This window comes from Melospiza georgiana, chromosome 1 (genome assembly GCF_028018845.1).
Source record: "Melospiza georgiana isolate bMelGeo1 chromosome 1, bMelGeo1.pri, whole genome shotgun sequence".
Taxonomy (NCBI): Eukaryota; Metazoa; Chordata; class Aves; order Passeriformes; family Passerellidae; genus Melospiza; species Melospiza georgiana.
In genome coordinates this window covers 85794644-85813834 of record NC_080430.1, presented here as the reverse complement: position 1 = coordinate 85813834, position 19191 = coordinate 85794644, and the positions used below count along the sequence as shown (strand labels likewise).

General features: G+C 41.8%; 1 protein-coding gene across 1 annotated transcript in view; it reads left to right on the top strand.

The window, feature by feature from the left end:
- The window catches only part of GRB10 (growth factor receptor bound protein 10), a 144542-nt gene that overhangs the window by 112618 nt on the left and 12733 nt on the right, over positions 1-19191 (top strand). Inside the window, exons 6-9 of the mRNA XM_058034783.1 lie at positions 7700-7856; positions 13598-13713; positions 15701-15775; positions 18844-18981. Coding sequence (XP_057890766.1) covers positions 7700-7856; positions 13598-13713; positions 15701-15775; positions 18844-18981 — 486 coding nt within the window. The remainder of the gene's footprint in view (positions 1-7699; positions 7857-13597; positions 13714-15700; positions 15776-18843; positions 18982-19191) is intronic.

The window sequence follows — 19191 nt, the reverse complement described above, 5'->3', positions numbered from 1 at the left end:
TGCCAGCAAAATAATTTAATGCCTTTCATTACATAATCAAAAGAATGTAACAGTGTCTGTAACTGTCTTTTTTAATGTATGTAAAGGATCTTGAAACCAGAAAGGATTTTTGCATAAAAAGCAATTGCTGTTAGGAGGAGCTGTGTGGAGAGAGAAGGGAGCACATTTACAGACTTAGAGTCAAAACTAACAGAAAATGCTGGAACAGTCTGGACGCCCAGATCCAGGACTGAGTGAGCTGGCTGTCGCTGCACTCCCTTCCTGCTGGTGTGGACTGTCAAAGCCTATACAAACTGCTTCCCAAGCCTTCTCTCTTCCAGCATTCTGCAAGTACCCTGAAGCTTCAGCAAAATTCATAAAAGGCCTATTGTTACTCTTAGAAGGATAGAAAAAGTCTTTCTCCTTTCTTTTACCTAAAAATGAGAGGCAAATGAGGAATTGAGTGGGAAGATGTGAAAATGTCAAACAGGTCAAATGATCTATCTGAACATCTGAACATTAAACCAAAGTGGGAAAGAGTTGAAACAGATTTTGGGAATGCTGTCACAAAATTGATGTGTTGTCTGTATGTAGGTATGTATCACTTAAAACTGCATTCTGCTATTTATTTTTAAAATATGGAAATTACAGGGTAGCAGCTTACAGTTTCCAAACCTTCAGCCTCTAAGTATGTGCATACACGTTGAAATAAATCTTTTGTTCATGCAGGCAGTGGTTATGTCTTGAAAATGTGCTCTGCACAGTTGTATATAAATAGCTGAGATTTTTGAAGATACTTCAGTGCAGTTGCTATACAATGCTAAGCCTATACAGAGAGCAATACTTTTAGATTTAAGAAATGCTTTAAGTTTTGAGAAGATAGAACCAGATAATTCAATGCCTACAGAAAAAAATAATCATTTTCGCATGCAGTTTTGAATTAGAGGAGGAAAAGCTTTGGCTTGCTATTACAATATTTCTATTTTAAACTTCAGTAGTACCCCACATATGCTCATTGTATATTCCCCACATGTGCTCATTGTATGTTCCTCTAAACGTGCTTAGTATACATGCAACATAACACACTTTGTTTATTTCTTAAAGCTCAAATGTCAATAATTGCAGTGTGTAATTGTGCTAGTTTTGACTGGGGTAGAGTCAATTTTCTTCATAGTAGCTGGTATGGGGCCATGTTTTGGATTTATGATGCAAGCTGTGTTGATAATTCCAGAGATGTTTTAGTCACTGCTCAGCAGTGCTTACAGAGCCAAGGTCGTTTCTGGTCCTCACCCTGTCCCTCCAGCAAGGAAGGGAGTGGAACACAAGAAGCTCAAGGGGGCAAAGTCAGGACAGCTGACCCCAACTAACCCAGGGGAAATCCTGCACCATTTGGAATCATGTCTGACCTATGAAGCTGGGGAGAGGAGAAGGATGGGAACAAGGCAGGGGACGTTGGAAGTGATGATTTTTAATCTTCCCAAATCACCGTTGCTCATGATTGGCTTTCCTGGTGATGGCTCAACACCTGCCTGCCCATGGAAAGTGGGGAATGAATTTCATGTTTCGCTTTGCTCATGTGCATGGCTTTTGCTTTCCTGATTAAACTGTCTTTGTCTCAGCCCATCAGTTTTCTAATTTTATTCCCTCCAGTTCTCTCCCCCACCCCACTGGGGGCAGTAAGTGAGCAGCTGTGTGGGGCTGAGCTGCTGGCTGGGGTGAAACTGTGATGTAAATAGTGCAGAGAGATGTTTGCTTGATACAGTGGCCTGAATTCAGCCAACATGGCTTACAGCATCCATCTTTCGTCCAGAATCAGGAGCCTTTGTCATGTGCTTTAGATGGTAACCTGCTCCATCTCTCTCCCTTACTTTCACAAAGAATGTAACCCCAAAATTACTGGGTGCACTGGTGACTGGGTGTCCATACATGATGGCTTCAGACGAGCTAACCTTCCCAATGCCAATGCTGACTGGCACCCAGCACTAATCCTGCCCTGCCCATCTCTATGATTCCCAAAACCTCTCTTGCTGGTACAACCCTCATGGAGTTTATGACGTCAGTATTGGTTTTGATGAGCACTGAACATAAGGATTATATGATTCCCCTTCAGGTCAGGTTATTTCTCTGACTCTTGGAAATGGGTTTAAAATTCAGTAGCCCAGTGAAGGGGGACAGAATGAGCATTTTGAAACACAGCCAACTAAAGCAGGGCTTTGTGGGATTTTGTTTTGAGGTTACTGTTCTGAATATGAAAGTCATAGACTAAGAATCTTGATCGTACAGCAGTTGTTCTCATTTGTTGTTCATAGGCTTTTAAATGTGTACCTAAATATAGTGTATGCCAGAGGAGAGAGTTAATGTTGCTATGAGAACCTTAACCTCAGCATTTCCAAGGGTTTTATGTGTATGTGTAGGGAGGAAAAAAGCAATGATCAAATACCTCACAGTATTTTTTCTTTTATAAGGAAGTACTATCTGATGCCTTGTGTCTAAGTGATCTTATCCACGTTGTATTGCTGTTGCCACTGCTGTTTGTCTGAAGGGCTATTTTCCTGCATAAGCAGGAAGCAACAGAGAAGGCAAAAAGAGCCATAGGGTTGACCTATATATTTATTTCATTGCAGCAGCTGAATTTTCCATGTCTTATAAAGCTGCCTTAATGCTTCTGGGCAAGTAAAGGGGGACTGGCTGGTGCTCCAGTATGTAGATGTGGTTGACTGAGTTGCTTGCCTTGTCAGGTGTGCACAGAGCATGCTTTAGAGGCCTTTCTTTTTCAAAGGTTTGTAACTTTAGGAAGCAAAACCTTCCTTTATTTGTTGCTTTTTCAACCAGAAAAATAGCAGTTCAAGGGTAGCCTGCAGGCTGAGCTTGAGTCTTCAGCAGCTTTGTGTTGACCGATCCTAATTGAAAGCTTCCTCATTCCTCCAGTGACTCTGACTCTGCTCTTGTGAGCTGATAAGCTTTGATTATAAAAAGCTTGTAGAAAAAAGATCTCATCAAAACAGGGTTCCAGTGAAAATAGCAAGTACCTGCCTGGTACATGGGTGCCTTCTGCAGTAAATAGCGCTTCTAGTTGTACAAGGTACATGCAAAGATTTCAGTTCCATTTTCCTTCTATGTACCTCACTGGTTGTCTGAACAGTCTTGATGAGTGAAATTGGGGGATGGAAGTCAAAACTTGCTGGACTGATTTTCTGTTTGTGCAGTTCTCAGTAATGACTTTTCAGTGTACTTTAATAGCTTTCTGTGAAGTCTCTGATCTACTTCTCTTATAAAGAGAAACTCTAAAAGAACTAGTGTACTGAAACCTTTGATCTATTAGATTTCAGTCACAGGGCCTTCTGATGACTGGTGCTTCCTTCTGATGTTTGGAGTCATAGCCCAGGATAACATGGGTTGGTCTACATTGATATAAATTACGCTGTTTAATTTCAGATTGTAGAATGCAAATGTAAATCTGTTTGCCACTGAAGATTTTTAGCATAACATTATGTAAAAGAGTGAATTTCTGTGATCATTGTGTATAGTTATAGGTTTTGTTTTGAAGAAAAAGGAAAGAAATAGCTTAAGAAATGGAGAAAAAATGATGTGACCCTCACATGACTGTTTGGGTTTTCTTGTTTTTGTTGTTTTTTTTTTTCCCTTCACATTCCTAAAGCATTTGCATTACTTGATACACACAAAATACTGAGTGAGGTTGAGGAACTGAGGCTGGAAGATGAAGCAGCCATGAAGATACTCAAGATATGCGACCCATTATATGAAACCTCTGAAGTGATGAATATTAATGTTCTTTTAAATTTTTAATTTTTAAAGTCTTTTTTGTCTTTAGAAAAAAGAAAAGAAAAGCTTGGGGGAAGACTTCTTCCCAGAACAATGGTGCAGTCTGTTATCTGCTCCTTTGCGCTGTAAAGCACTGAATGTTCAGCCAATATAGCGCTCTGGTTGGCTTAGCATTCTTAACCTTAATTTTGAATAGAAGGTGCCTTGTGCTGCTGACGTAATTAGGGCCTTTTGTAAATCACTGTTGCAGGCAGTCTGCTGTTGCATTTCACTGCATTTCTCAGAGGGATGCAGTGCAAAAGTGTCAGACTAACTTTTTGAACCTCTCATCAGGCTAAGTGTTTTCATTATTGGAGTATTTTATTCGAGTGAATCTTGCTTAGTTTTCCTTTGTAGATAATAAGCCCTAAATCAGTTTTGGAAATAAAACAGTGTTTCTGCTGGATGAAGTTTGAATAGGGAGCCCTTAAAGTGGGAGGTGCTTCCTTAGGAAAAAAGAAAGAGAGAAAAAGGAAAAGTGAGAGAGTTGGATTTGACCAATTGACTTCAAATTCAGTTCCCTCTGTGATACAGAAATGCTGTTATCTGCGTCTTTTGTCGCAGAAACTGTCAGAAAGTTGGAGGTGAAGCTTTGTCGTCAAGCTGGTTTCGTATTTGTGGTTATACTTCATAACTGTGCAGCGTTGTGTGGGGGCATAAAATCCCCTTACCTTCCATGTAAGCCTCTTAGGGGCTGCTACACTCCTGCCTCTGCATAGGCACAGGGTTTCATCTCACTTCTGCCTCTCTCCTGTTCCCTGGGGCAGGGTTCAGCCCAGGCCATTACATCCCCTCCTGATGCAGTGTTTTATATCTGTGATGTCAGTGGCGATACATGGCCTTGCACTGTCCTTGATGGCAAACACAGCACTATTAATAAATAGTCAGTGAGGTTAACTTGCTCATCGCTGTGTTCACGCTGCCCACCCATTGCACTCCACTCCCTGGAGTGTCTTAAGGGCCCTGTTAACACCCCAAGGGCTGTCTGGTCCCATGAATGAACATATCCATGTTTGTAACCCAATTCCATAGTGGCTGTGGTGTGGGGATAGTGCGTGCTGCCTCCAGGGCCTGGCTCTCCGGAGGAGGGAACATGGCATTACAGTAGGAGTACACCACACTGCAGTGTTGGGTATCCAGTAGTTTGAAATGCTGGGGGGCTGGCATTGGCATCAGCATGAGCTTAGACTCTGGGCAGGGAGGGGGAGGGTGGGACACGTACCCCTGACTCCTTTACTTCATACTGAGAGAGCACAGCATGAATGAGCATAAAAGACAGCTGCAGCTTTCTTCCAGTGGCCACACGGCATTAAGGCTTTCCATGCTTGGGAGCAGAGAAGAGTGCGGTGGTTGTCTTACAGCTCTGTCTTTTCCACCTGCACGGGCTGGAGAGGCACCCTCAGCAAAACAGCTTTGCCTTTTCTGGGCCTTGGCACTGACAGTGATCAGGTGCTGTCTGTATCACTGCCTTGTTCCCTGCACGAAAGGAGAAGAGGCGGGGTTTGCCCTCCAGGTGTTGCCAAAGTGGCGACTGCTGTGGCGTATTCCTGGTTCGGGCACCCCAGTAAAAGCTGAGGCAGAGAGCAGAGGGCTGCGCTTCTCGTGACTAATGAATGAATGAATGATGTCACCAGGTTGGTTCCCGAGGCAGGAAATCCATCCAAAATAGTTTAGTTTCAATACAGAAAGTGCACTTACGTGCAGAGTAGGCTGAAGGTAGAACGGAATTCTTTCACCACCAACTTTTCGGTCCGATGGCTATACTATAAAAGTAGAAGAAGAAAAAAAATATCAAGCGGGTGTTAGTCCCTGCCATTCCCCACTAAAACAATCATAATAGCTACTTTCTGTCTTGTTGCGTACTGACTTTTCGGTGTGCCTGTCCATCCTGGGAGGAACACGAGAGCCGCGCTCCCCACCGCACACTGCGGTGCGATGCCCGCGGCTGTCTCGGGCATCGATCCACTCGTGTCCCCCCGTGCGGGAGTGCCGGAGCGGGCCGTCCCGCTGCGGTGCCATGCGGGGCTCTGCTGCGACACGGCGCCAGCCACACAGCAGAGACTGGCCCGCAGGACAGAAAACGGGGGCACCCCCACGCCCAACAAATTCCTGCGTGTATGAGGATGCCTCTGGCTTGGCGAAGCGTTGGCAGGAGTGTAGCCGACACATTGCACAGCACGCATGCCTTCCCCAGAGCAACCGGGATTCCCCCTCCTCTCCTTTCCAGAGCCCACTTCTGAAAGAGCTGGCTCATCCCTGCTGTCAGATGAAGCCGTTTCCTGAACGCGCGGGTTTGAGTCACTTGGGCTGGATGAGGCTTTAACTCCTCCCTCGCCGGGCTCCAGTTTGTGCGTAGCCGGGGCAGCGGGGGGCGGGGGCGGCGCCGGCCGCGGCGCGGTGGCACCGCCGGGGCCCGGAGCGGAGCCGGAGCGGGGAGCGGGGAGCGGCGGCGGGGAAAGAAGTTCAGTGCCCAAGTTGCAGGCATCGATGACATCAGCGCGGGCAGGCCGGGCTGCGGGCGGGACCGGCACCGGCGCCGGGCAGCAGCGGCACACGCGTGCCGGGCTCCCCACGCCCCGCCCCGCCGCCGCCCCTGGGGTCTCCAGCGCCCCGAGGTCGTCATAAAAAACCCCCCACATTTCCTTTGTAATTCCTTTTTTTTTTTCTTTGGGGGGGGGGGGAGGTGGGGGAGGCGGGAATAATTTGGAAGTCTGATAGTGTGTGGGAAATGATTACATCAGTCGGAGGGAGGGCTAGGATTGGTCTGCACAGTGTGGTTTGATTCACTACCGCAAAGATTGCGTGTAACCCTTTGAGTGGAGCTCTGGCAGAGTTGTTTCCCTCCCCAGAAACAGTCCCCATAGCAGGGGCTACGTGACAGGTAGGGTACGGCCGCCCCTGACGCCGCCGGCACCCCGGGCGCCCAGCCGCAGGCTGCAGAGGGTCGGCGGAGGCAGAGAACTAACTCTCAAGAGGCAATCCCCATTTAAAATGCCATCTTGTTCTTCCGACTGCTGCCTTTTACGTGCCGTTGAGGTAAGATTTTCCATATCGAATTACCCTCCAGGTTTTTGTTAGACTCTCCTTCTCTCGCTAAGATGCGGAGCGTTTTAAACACTGAGTTGATTTAAATTTGGGACCTGCACATTTGCCCGGAGAAATAATTTTGCGGGAAGTGTCTCTCGCTTGAGCAGAACAATGCAAAGAGGAAAGCATCTGTATAATTCAGGAGGTGGGGGAGAAGGTTCTTGACTTGTTCTCTCATCCCCGTTGATATTTAGGATGCGCAGCGTATGCACGTTTGGTTTCTAACTACTTTCAGGCTTGGATCAAAAGAGAAGTCAGGGCAGAGAGAGAAATGTGTGGACTGTGCTGGGTAATTGATTTGCCGGCAGAGACTGTGAATGGGACTTCCCCACACGAAACAATCAAAAGTTAGTGGGGAACAAGAGAGCCATTTTTAATCTTTGGGGTCTTGGCCTGCTCCTCTGTGAATGTTCAGAGGCCTCCGATGGGATCGCAATAAAAACTGTGTGTGTTTGACTGGATGTGATTTCTCTCACCCACTGTTGCCAAAGTACTCTCTCGACATTGTTTCACGTTTGCTTACCTTACACAGCTCTATACAGAACCTGCTCTCTCACTTTTCCTGTGTACGTGGTCATATTAACCCTGCTGAATCTTTGTTTAGTGCAGGGAGGTGTTGGGGAGGGGGAGGGGAAATAGGTCTAGGGGGCATCGAGAGAAAGTGTTATAAAGTGAATCATCCATTTCATTTGTCCTGGCTACCAAGGTGCTTGGAACCCTCACACCGAGAGGATGATGCTTTTCTACAGTAGCTGTGTGGTTTGCCTATGTTCAGAGCTGTTGATCTGTAAGTGTACCCTTTATGTTGCAGGATGTAAAAGTCTTTAGTGAAGATGGAACAAGCAAAGTGGTCGAGATTCTAGCAGACATGACAGCCAGGGACCTCTGTCAGCTGCTCGTTTACAAAAGTCATTGTGTGGATGATAACAGCTGGACTCTAGTGGAGCATCACCCTCACCTAGGATTAGGTAGGGAATGGTCAAAGGGGTGGCATGGTTACCTGGGAACATAAAACATGTGTAATTCCTATTAATGTGCTTCCAGACGGAACGTTTTCTTTTCCACTGCTTGTATTTGTACAATTAGCTGAAATCACATACGTGCTTTCTGTGTATTACAATTTGATGTGTTAAGCGTTTAAACCATTTAAAGTCCTTCCCTTATTTCCCATCCTCTGGTATTTTTATTATTAAAAAAAAAAAAGGAAGAATTGTCTAATCTTCACTCTAGCGCTCTGTTGCTACCTTGCTGTGTCTGAAGCTATTGCAAATAAACAGCTTAGGCAAATTAAGCTTGATCCTTGGAGTACGCTCCTGTGAAACAGCTCAGCTCATCACCAGCTGGGAGACCTGGGTGAACAGACTCAGCCTTACATACCTACAGTAATGCTCCTGAAAGCTAGACATGCTGAGCTGGGGGAGGGGGTTGGCTAAACTTGACTCCAGGCAGGGAAAAAATGGTGGCACCACCCGCAAATCCATGGGCAATTTCTGGACCAGCGGTGGTATCTGCTCTCCAGGCAGCAGCTCCTCCACCTGATTGAAATTAAGGTGTCATGGTTACAGTTTCAAGAAGGCAGCAAGAGGAAGAACGGTGGGGAATTAAATAACACCGTGAATTGGTTTAATTACAGTACCTGAAAGGATCTCATGTTATTCAGTCTTGCTTTTCCTGTTATTTTGTGGCACTGATTAGTTACAGGGTTCTGCTGTGCAGCTCGCAACAGCATATCGCCCAGATAACGCTATCTGTAATTCTCCATGGCATACAATAACGCTTTAAAAAGTGTAGCATTTGGAGTATTAGTCGATATACTTCATGGGGAATGTTTTTTCTAGAAAACAGAGGAAGGCAAATCATAAGCTGCAATCGCCAGCACTGGAATTGTGAATGCTATCTGTAGCTAACAGAGGGGGTTTTATGTCTAAAAATGTAATTCAGAACCCTTACAAATAAAAAAAGGAAATGATTTGCTGGAAATGTGATGCCCTAAACCAGTACTGTTAAACACTAATAAATTCACTGCTCTGAGGACTAACAGTTTAAAAAAATCCCAAACATGTAAGATATCCTGATTAGCTTATGGTTTTATTATCTCTCCTAATGTAGAAATATATGAAAAAATTAACATGAAACACTCTCTGGTCTGTGTCTGTGATATACTTTCAGTTCTGAGGACATAGGATGAGGTGAAGAATTAAGGTATAAATTACAGAATCTTGATCTCTGTAGCTTAATACACCACATGCGCTTCCAAAAACCTTTACAAATATTCAGTTTTATCAATGCTCATTAAACTACCAGGCTCTCTTTTTCTATATTCTCTTTCCCATCATTGCTGATTACCAAGGTATTGTGTAAACAGAAGCCTTCTCCTTTGTAACCAACATCCTTCTCCTGCCAGATTCATTCAATGATGCCACAATTCAGTGTTTGTGACATCACAATAGCTTCCATGGTGACTAATTGTGCTGTCAAACTCTGGTGTGTGACATCTCTGAATGAATCGGGCAGGAGGCTGATTAGGAAATCAAAAGCTTCTGTTTACACACAAATAACTTGGTAATTAACAATGATGGGAAAAGAGCAAGATACTTATCGGGCTGCATTTATATACATGGGGACCTGCCTGCCTTGGACCTCTGTCTCACACTGAAGCACAAAGCGGCCCCCAGAGATGTGGGGTGTGCAGGTTGGGGCTTCAGCAGCCACCAAACTTGGTTCCACAGGGACGGCCCCAGGGCTTCCCCTGTAGGCCACAAAATGGATCTGTGTGAGAAGTAATGCAGCCTTTGGGGGTGTAAAGCCAACAGACAAAAATATTTAAAGAATTTAAAAAAATGTAATTATACAGATTTCACGTATTTGAAAGGATGAGGACAGAAAAGGGAATAAATTAGTTCATTTAACAGGAGACAACATTATCCAGTTTATTGAATTTGGGGTCTTAAGTATACATACTCAATAAACTCTAAATACCAACTTTCATGCTTCCACCAGTTTTGGCTACAGTTTGAATTTTTTATTATTTGGCTGCTTCTTCCTAGCTCTTCTGTAGCTTACATGCTTTCCTGTATTTTGGAGACTGTCAGATCAAGGTAGTAATGCGACTGCAACCTGGATGAAGTTATCAGGCATCTGATGGTCCATATTTGTTCCTCTAGATAAAAGATTGCTAGTATAAGTATGAAACAATGGTGAATAAATACATAGTGTCAAGAGAAATATGGTTAAAGAGCAGTCAGAATTGTGTGTTTCTAGGAGACATTATTTCTTATATAATACATCCTTGCTGACTTAATGCTCTGGGTGGTAGTCTTGAAGCCCACAAAAAGAGAGAGGAGTTCCTTCATTTAGTTCACTATATTTTTTTCCTCCCTGTATTTTGCCTAATAGTACTCTCCAAAAGAGCTTGGTTTGCAGAACCAATTCATTGTTTTACTATTGGACAGACTGAGGACAAGATGAAATTTTTGATGCCAGCTGCATATTTATCATTGCTTTGGTCTTTGAGGTCCCACTTTGTAAGGAGCCTCCACCTCACTGTTCACTTCACACACATAGCCAAGTATATTCCAAATAAAATGTGTGCTTACACATGACTTTAAACAGCTATTTGACTGCACAAAATATTTGTGTTCTCACTGGAAGCAGTGGTGTGACAATTTGCCAGCAGACTTTCTTGATTTGACATTTGAAAGTGGTTCCTGCTGCACCGTACCACTAATATCTAAAGCACATTGTAGTCAGTGTTTAAGCAGTCCATGAAATTTGAATTGGTCCCATTATTTAATTTGCTACTATAAGTATACCTAACTATATTTATAAATACCACATTTATAAAATGTGGTATTCTCCCTATGTTCTATTCCATACTTAACTATCATCAGTTTAGGACAAGAACAGAGAGCTATGTATTGGACATTAACAAAAATAATAATGGTGAAAACATTTATGTTATTGTATTTGCCTGGACACTGAAAGAATCCTTCCCTACCTACACACTTCATTTTTTGAGTTTCAGAATTGAGTGTACACCATACTAAATACCATTCAAGCAGGAGAGAATGTAGAGGACTGAAATATGTGAGGGTTAGAAGAAAGCATTGCTGCAGTTTTGTACCTAGATATTTTGTTAATGTGCATTGATTTGTTTTAATATGAGTGAATTAAAAGTGGAACAGTTAAGCACAGCGCTTGCTTAAATGCAAAATCAGGGCAGGCTTTTTGATACAGGGGTCCACCTGTCATTTGTAGTGATTCTCTGATTGGGAATTTTGGGCTATGCCTGTGAGTTGCTCATGATGGAATCCAGCTCCTTTTCCCACCTTGTATCACTGCTGCAGTTCAGTAGAAGTTCTGATAATAATGCAGATTAACTTGGGTGGGGTAGGGGAAAAGTCTGTTCCAGGAAGCATGCAGAGGAGACTGAGTGGAGCCTATCAGATAAACTGCAAGCACACATTTCTGGTCACTTCAACAGCAATGCCACTTGAAGACAGACTGACCTCTTGAGCTGAACTTAACAGGCTGACATCTGTGCTTCTAGTTTTGTAGCAGGAAGCTCAAAGCGGGGCTGAGGCTGAGTTGCTCAGTGTCAAGTTCATCCCATTTGTACCAACCGAGTGCAAATTACCAAGCACTTCCCAAGTGTATGTATTACTATGAAGTAATAGCAAACTGACCAGGACTAGTTTCTTTTTTTCACATGCGCGTGCTATGAAATGTTGCACCTTTTCTCCAAGATGGCTTTGACCATCAAAATGAAAATATAAACATTAAATCAGCGGGAGTATCACCACAGAATCTCAGAAGGGTTTTGGTGTAGTAACAGAATACATCTAGGTCAGTTGTCTAAAGCATCCAAGAAACAGGCACTAAGTATATTTACACAAACTAAACATTGAAATATAAAACCAATTGACAAATGTTCATCTGTACTTCATTTCCTCAGAACAAAATAAAGAGTTTGTCCCTGGCAAGCAATTTTTAATGTGTTAGGAAAGCAAAGACCACAACTTTGGGTGGTGGCAGAACTAGACTGTAACAGGACGTGATCTTTCGAGGTTCATGCTGTGATAAAGCTTCGTACCAATGTAATTAAATGTTTTTTGGAGGAAGCATAATTTAAAAAATAGGCCCTTCACCCTCATAGGCCCACAGTCTTCATCACAATGTGGAGGAGATTTGACTTCACCAGTTGCTTAAAAACCATGGTAGTAGCACCAGATTAGCAATACCTGAAACTTTACCTCCAGAGCCCCTAGAAATGTGTAGGTTTAGGTGATGACTGCTGAGGCAGTGCCAAATGTCTTTTACTAACAGCCTCCCTGTAGCAGTACTGTTGTGCACATTAGTCAAAAGAACTATCCCTTCAAAGTGCTGTTACACCTGATGCACTAAGACACAGCTCTTTGTTTGAGGGCAGCCCACTATGGAGGTTTGTCAATGTTAACCCCTTTGAAAACACAATTTAGAGCAAGGCTGGACATCACAAATGCACAGTAAATGCTGAAGTCGTCAATGAGCTGGTGATGACTGACAGCCTAAGTGAAAGAGAAAAAGATCATGAGATCATTCAGTCACAGGTTAAATTTTCAATCAAAGAACACCACATAATCTGCTGAGTTCGGCAATTCAAGTAGTATTCCAGAGCTTGCTCTTTTTGGGATGCCAATGGCTGCTTGCTTTTTATCCTGAAATCACCCCAAGAGAAACTGGATGGCACTCTGGCATTTCTTACTGTAGGAATACAAGCATTGCAGGAACACAAAGTGGGTAAGGGACTCTCCAAACTTCTTTGGTCAGCAAGTCACAGGAATTTTGTTTAAAGTTTTGCAAAAGTTATGTTTTGTTTGACCTAATTTTAAAATTTTTTATTACATAAGGCATGAAAGCACTGACTAGTTAAAACTTTTGAAAAATACCTAAATATTTTCTGAGAAAGTTCTGAAGACTTGTCAAGATAATGAGTTCATTAAATAGTGCACACTTAGCCAGTTGCCTTCTTTCGAGTTACTGCTTTCAGTGAATTGGATTTGTTAAGCTATCTGTTCATGCTTTGATGTGCCATTCTTTTGACCAGAGAAGTGGTGGTTATGGGCAGTTACCTTGTAACCAAATCTAGAGCAGAAAATTGCCCTGTCATGTGTACAAAACATTTGTCTCTGTCAGTATTCCTGTAAAGTAGATCCTGTGACCTCTTTCATAATAAACCCCATTGTCTAGCATCTACAATAAAGGCCTGAAGTTCACCTTGAAGTGGACTGGTTTTATAGAGTGTGATCAAATACAACACTGTATTTCTGTGATAGTTCAAGACCTAACAGTGGCCTTTCTGTAACTTTTTTCCCCCTTAAACCTGTCCACCTTGCCAGTTCCACAGCACACAACCAGTGCCAAAAGAAGAGGTTTGTCTGTATTATTGTAGCTACTGCACACACAAAAAATCTATTCCTTTCTCAAAAGTCTGTGCTTATGAAGCCCTGATATAGGAATTCCTTGAAGAACACTGTCATATAATGTTAAACTTTGTAATACATTGCAAAGTAAAGTATTGCCTCATGGCAGTATGGTTTGAAAGTTAGAATGTGTTTTGCTAATTTCTTAAAAGGTAATGGAATTACACTGGGTTGTTTTAACTTCTGTTCTTAGTTGGTCTCACTCCTGCTGGTTGGCTGCGTGTTAACATGGTGTTCTTTTTCCACAGAGAGGTGCCTGGAAGATCATGAGCTCATAGTTCAAGTTGAATCCACCATGGGAAGCGAAAGTAAATTTTTGTTCAGGAAGAATTACGCAAAATACGAATTTTTCAAAAATCCCATGGTGAGTCTCATTACTTAGTTGTTTACACCACAGAGGGGTGGATTACAATAACATTGCTGGCCACTCTTCTGTCTTAAACATTTTTTATAAAAAGAACAGGCAACCAACTAAGAGAATTCTTTCCAAAGAAATTTTAACCAATGTTTAAATTCCTTGTAGTTTCCTCCTAGCCTAAAAACCTCAAGTGTTTTCAAAGTGTTGTTTCAAAATGTCTGTAGTTACATTGGAGAGTGACCAAGACAGGGAAATTTTCATTAGTTCAAGAAAAACAATCAGAAGCGCAATTTACTCATTATCATCAAAGTTCCTTGATTCGAAGAAAATTCATCACATAACAAGCAGTATCCAAACCTTTTCATTTCTGACTGTAATAGTTAATAAAACAACAAACCCATCTGGGTGACCCCTAAAGCACTTACTCCATACAAGGAATTTCACTGTTTCACCTATGGCTGTGCTTTACTGGTGTGCTCTGCCACATTTACTGATCACCATAGCTTGTCCTCTCTATATCCCTGGTATACCCATGCTTGAAAACTACTGCATGCCATACCTATTCCTGGATTTCTAGGATCCTTTGAATGTTGTCATTTTGAGCTGGTTACTGTGTAACTGCTCATCTGAGGAAGACTTTTTCACATGTTATCCAAACAATTATGTTGGAGCAGACTGTTGTCATGAACCACCCTCAGCTGGTGCAACCTATTGAGATAGCTGAGGAAGGGTGATCCAGAGGTGGTTAGGTAAGAACAGATTTTGGGTCAGTCAGGCATCTGGGGTGTGAGAAGGAAAAAAGATACACAAGGTCATGTTTAAACACATTGCTGAAGTAACTGCAGGTGATAAATTCATTCCTTTGCTCCTAGATGCAAGTGCACAGTTGCTGCATCTTCACACGTGTGCTTGCATGTACATTTGTCATCTGCTGGTGCTTGTTTCAGAGTCTGTGCCTTGACTTACTCTGTGAAACGTTTCTGTACATGGAGTGTTCCTCGTTTTTCACTTCTGTTGATCTCACCATCTGATAACCCATGAACATCTGAGCGTTGTACAGAAGTTTTGGTATCATAGGAGCTAGAGCATTAGTTTCATGTGGTATATTTTAATTAATAACAGAGCATGGGAGTAAAACCCAGAATGCTTGGCATTCAGTCCCAGGCTCCTGCAATCACAGAATAAATCATTCTTGTGGTGTAAGAATGCAAAGGCTCCCTATCCGTTGCATTAGCTGTTGCCATATGGCACTGTTTCTACTCAAGAGAGGCTGGTAAATGTTAGCTTTCATAACTCATTGTGCAACTTACCTGGCAGAAGGGTGATCCCTCCTCAGCCCTTCTCTTTATGCCCTAAAGACTAAAATTTATATTGTCGGAAGAGTGACAAATGTTCTAAACTGGAAATGTTTTTGTTGTGATTCATCTTGTTATAATCAGTCATTGTTTTATTTCAGGCATTTCTGGATGTCTTCATGCTTCAAATAATGTTTAAAAACTTCAAGAATGATTTCCTGTCATTGCTGTGTATAGTAAATTCAGTGTACCAAATTATACAGGAATTTTAAAACATAGCAGATTAAAGGGGAACTGGAGGAGTAAATCTGAAATCAAGTCATTGGTCCAATAAGCAAGGAGTCACTGCATACTCAACTTGCAGGACAATTCATCCTTATCTTCCCAAGAAAGTAGAGGCTGTTAGAGATCCACAAAAGTTCTTGGTAGAAGAGGAAGTGAGAGGAAAATGCACTTAGGAAATGCTGCATATCAGATATTTTAAAAACTCACAATCTGTCTGCATGGGCATCTGGTGAGCAGAAGGAGGGGAAGAACTGCACTTGAAAAGCCCTAGTATTACCTTCTGTGTCAGGGGATCTCCAAATTGATTTAATAGTGATAGTTCCAAAAAATTAATGACTGGAAGAAAATGTCACTAGTTCTCTGTAAGTGTTTAAATATAATCTGATTTCCAATTATCTTCTTTTTGTGTCTAGAATTTCTTTCCCGAACAAATGGTTGCCTGGTGCCAGCAAACAAATGGCAGTATCCCACAGTCACAACTTTTGCAGGTACTGTAAATTATCTGTATGGACAAAGAAGATGGAGGGGAAGGGGTTGAGAGGCAGTCAGGAAGGAAGAGAATTCAAAGGTGTGGGAAATAGTCAGAGAAAGACCAGTATAGTGAAATAGCATATGGGGCTAATGGGCTAATGTCAAATACCTGACAAAGATCTTGACCAGTGGCATTGAGGTGCAAATTGTAAACACAAAGTATTCATAACTATGGTCATACATATTTGTTCCATTAATACTCAGCTTACTCTGTGGGTATCTGGTTTAGCCACCTGTTGTTACTCGCAAACAGCCTTGGCAGGAATACTTCTAGAAAAACAAATATACCTTTTATAAAAGGCAGAACAGAAGTACTCTTCTGTGCTCCACATCATAGCACAGGAGAAAGTGTAAAAATGCAGGTGGATATGAGAAGATGAGTTTGAGATGATGAGAGCTTTTGCTTTTGCTTTTTGTGTCCCATGTTTGTGCCTGGCAAGAATTAACAATAAGGACCAACTTCCCCATGGTTCAGCCAACCAGTTGCTCTTTTGTGTAGAAAAATAATGCCCTAAGAAGTAAGTGCAAGTAGGAATTTGTACACAGTATTTGCAAAGTAATCCCATTTAAAGCTCCCCAGGTTAAATTGCAGGGGCGTGTTCCTTATGCATATGTGTTGGTAGAGTTGTGCAATCTGTGTGGTGGTGGTGGCATGTGTGCTGCACTTGTGCTGAAGTTCTGGTGTCACTCTACAGTTTCTTGTTTGCTCATAAAGGAATGGGAGTGGTGCATAGTTGGTTGGCCTTCAAGGATAGTGCTGGAGAGTGGGCTACCCCTCTGACCAGTAACTGATTCACTTAAATTTCTCAATTTTTAGCACTCCAATCTAAGCCCCATAGTCTATAAATCCTTTTCACTTCACTTATTTTCTCAACCTCTGGACATTCAACTCCAGAGCAAAATTAAAACACAGTTTATTAAAGAAGTACTGTACTAAGAACATATGACCATGATGCCTGGAGGACAGTATCATGAATAACAGGCAAATTATAAAGCAGAAGCACAAATATATGAAGAATATAAGCATACGAGTAACTGATTTTAGCTGGATTTCTGTCATTTTACAAATATACACTGACTCTGTGTTAAGACAAGTTTCCACTCACTTTTGATCCAGTGCATTCATTCTGTCCCATAAAATGCCAAAGTCCATTAAAATCTGGTTCCACATTCACTGAGGAGAATTTAAAATATTAGCATCCACTTACATCTGGGAAACATTCAAACAAAAAAAAAATCAAGCCAATTTCTGGAATTATAAATGAAAGTCATGTGCAGTGAGGTTGTAATCAGGAACCAAAACTGGCATGGACTGGCATTGCCATAGACTGGTAGGAAGAGAGGTTTTCACACCTTGGACCCTCTTCCTGTAATTAGAATGGAGAATTGAATTTAGTAATCAATACAAGCAGCAGGACTCCCAAAAAGAGCAAGATGTCCTTGAAGATGGAAAAGTTTTGAGGGTAACTCAAGTGGTAGCAAAAGGAAACCTTACAGCCTCATGAGGTATGAGTTTGCTTCTGGGAAGTCTCTGGAAGGTACAGTCCTGAAGAAGCAAAAGTCTTGGAGGTTAACAACACAAGAGGGTGGGGAAAAGAGGGTGATCATAATCCCTCTAGTTCGTTGTTTACCCATAAAAAATTCCTTTTGTTAAAATTTTTATATTAAGTACTTCTTTTGAGAAACACACAACCATTTTTCAGAATTTCAATGGCAGTTGTAATTTATTCAAGGTAAACCTCCTGCAGCCTAGTAGTCATTAAGCACGTTGCATCTGAGGCCACCTTAGACACTGACCCATTTTGCTGGTTTTAATTATACACATGACAGGGAAGAATATTAAATATCATCTTATTATATCATATACTTCATTAAGAGCTAATATTTTTAGTCATGACAATAGCACGAAAATCAGTGGGATCTGTGTTCCTTAGTCTTGACCTGGCTATAACATGCAAAAAACCTTGCCATCTTAGTTTACTTTTGTTTTAACTGACTGGACAAAAAGAATCTGTCTTCTTTTGGTCTTTCCCTTTCACAGCTGACCAGTGTATTCATAGTACAAACAGCAAGAAAATTGATTGTTCTTTCCCATTCTGTTAGATGAGATGAGGAGGAACACTGGAAAAAAAATTAGGGTTTAATGGAAGTAAGAATTCTGACACAGGACGCTGGTTTTGGTTTTGTTTCCTAAGGGCAATGTCCATACCAAAACACAACTTTGAAGAATTGCTGAGACATCTAGGCTAACCAGGTTGATGCATTTTTCTTCATACTTATTGAATTTATTAATTTGGTATTTAACCTAATGATTGAGCCCTCTGTCATTTAAAAACCTGGCCTGTTGTAATAAGGGAGCAATCCTTCAGTTCTCCTACCATAATTAATTCTTCCTTCCTGTGATATATCACAAATCGAATTATTTTGTATATGGTTCCTCTACTTATGTCAAGAAGTTAAATGCTTTTCAATCCTGAGGTCTGGTATAATTGCTGGCACTTACTTGACTGCTCTACATTTCATTTTCAGTTAAATACCCTGTTGTCTGTTATACCTCTTGTCTTGAGACAGCTTGAAATCCCTAAATAGGCTCTTCCTTTCAAAAGGTTGAGGATAAAGATGGAGATTTTGGCCAATGTTTCCAAGCTAGGCAATTTGCCAAAATTGCTGTGACAAGGTATTATTTTAAGAATTAATAAGCTTACTTTCTCTCCCTTCAGGCCAGGTGCAAGATGAATCGGAATACAGAGAAGCAGTATGTTTTTTGAGATTTAAGTCTTGGTGCAGAGAATAGGAAGGTGTCAATTGCAGGAGGAGATGGCCAGCTAGATGCAATGGAAGAGCAGGAATATACATTTTGATTGTAAATCAGATTAAACATCTAGGTCAGTTTAAGCCTAGTGTGAAACTGCACCTCAAGTCAGCAAAGTGATTTGCTATTTCATTCTCTGTTCTGCAAATACAGTGACAATTTTACAATTCATCCATAGGATACAATGTTCATCTACATTTTCCTCTCCAACAGAACTTTTTAAACTCCAGTAGCTGCCCTGAAATTCAAGGTTTCTTGCATGTGAAAGAGCTGGGTAGGAAATCGTGGAAGAAACTGTTTATGTGTTTGAGGAGATCAGGACTTTATTGTTCTACAAAAGGAACTTCAAAGGTAAGATTAAAAAAGAAGTTGCACAGTTCTGGCATGTGAAAACATTTCCAGCTTTTACAGTGGGTATTTTTTGCTGTTTTTTAAATCTCCACACAGTGTTCCCATTTTTTGTTCCACAGAAAAAGATGAGTAAGGCATGATCAAATGACAGTTGAGCCCTGGGCTCTCAATGCATAAACACAGCCACAGAGTTTCATTATAAAATAAAAC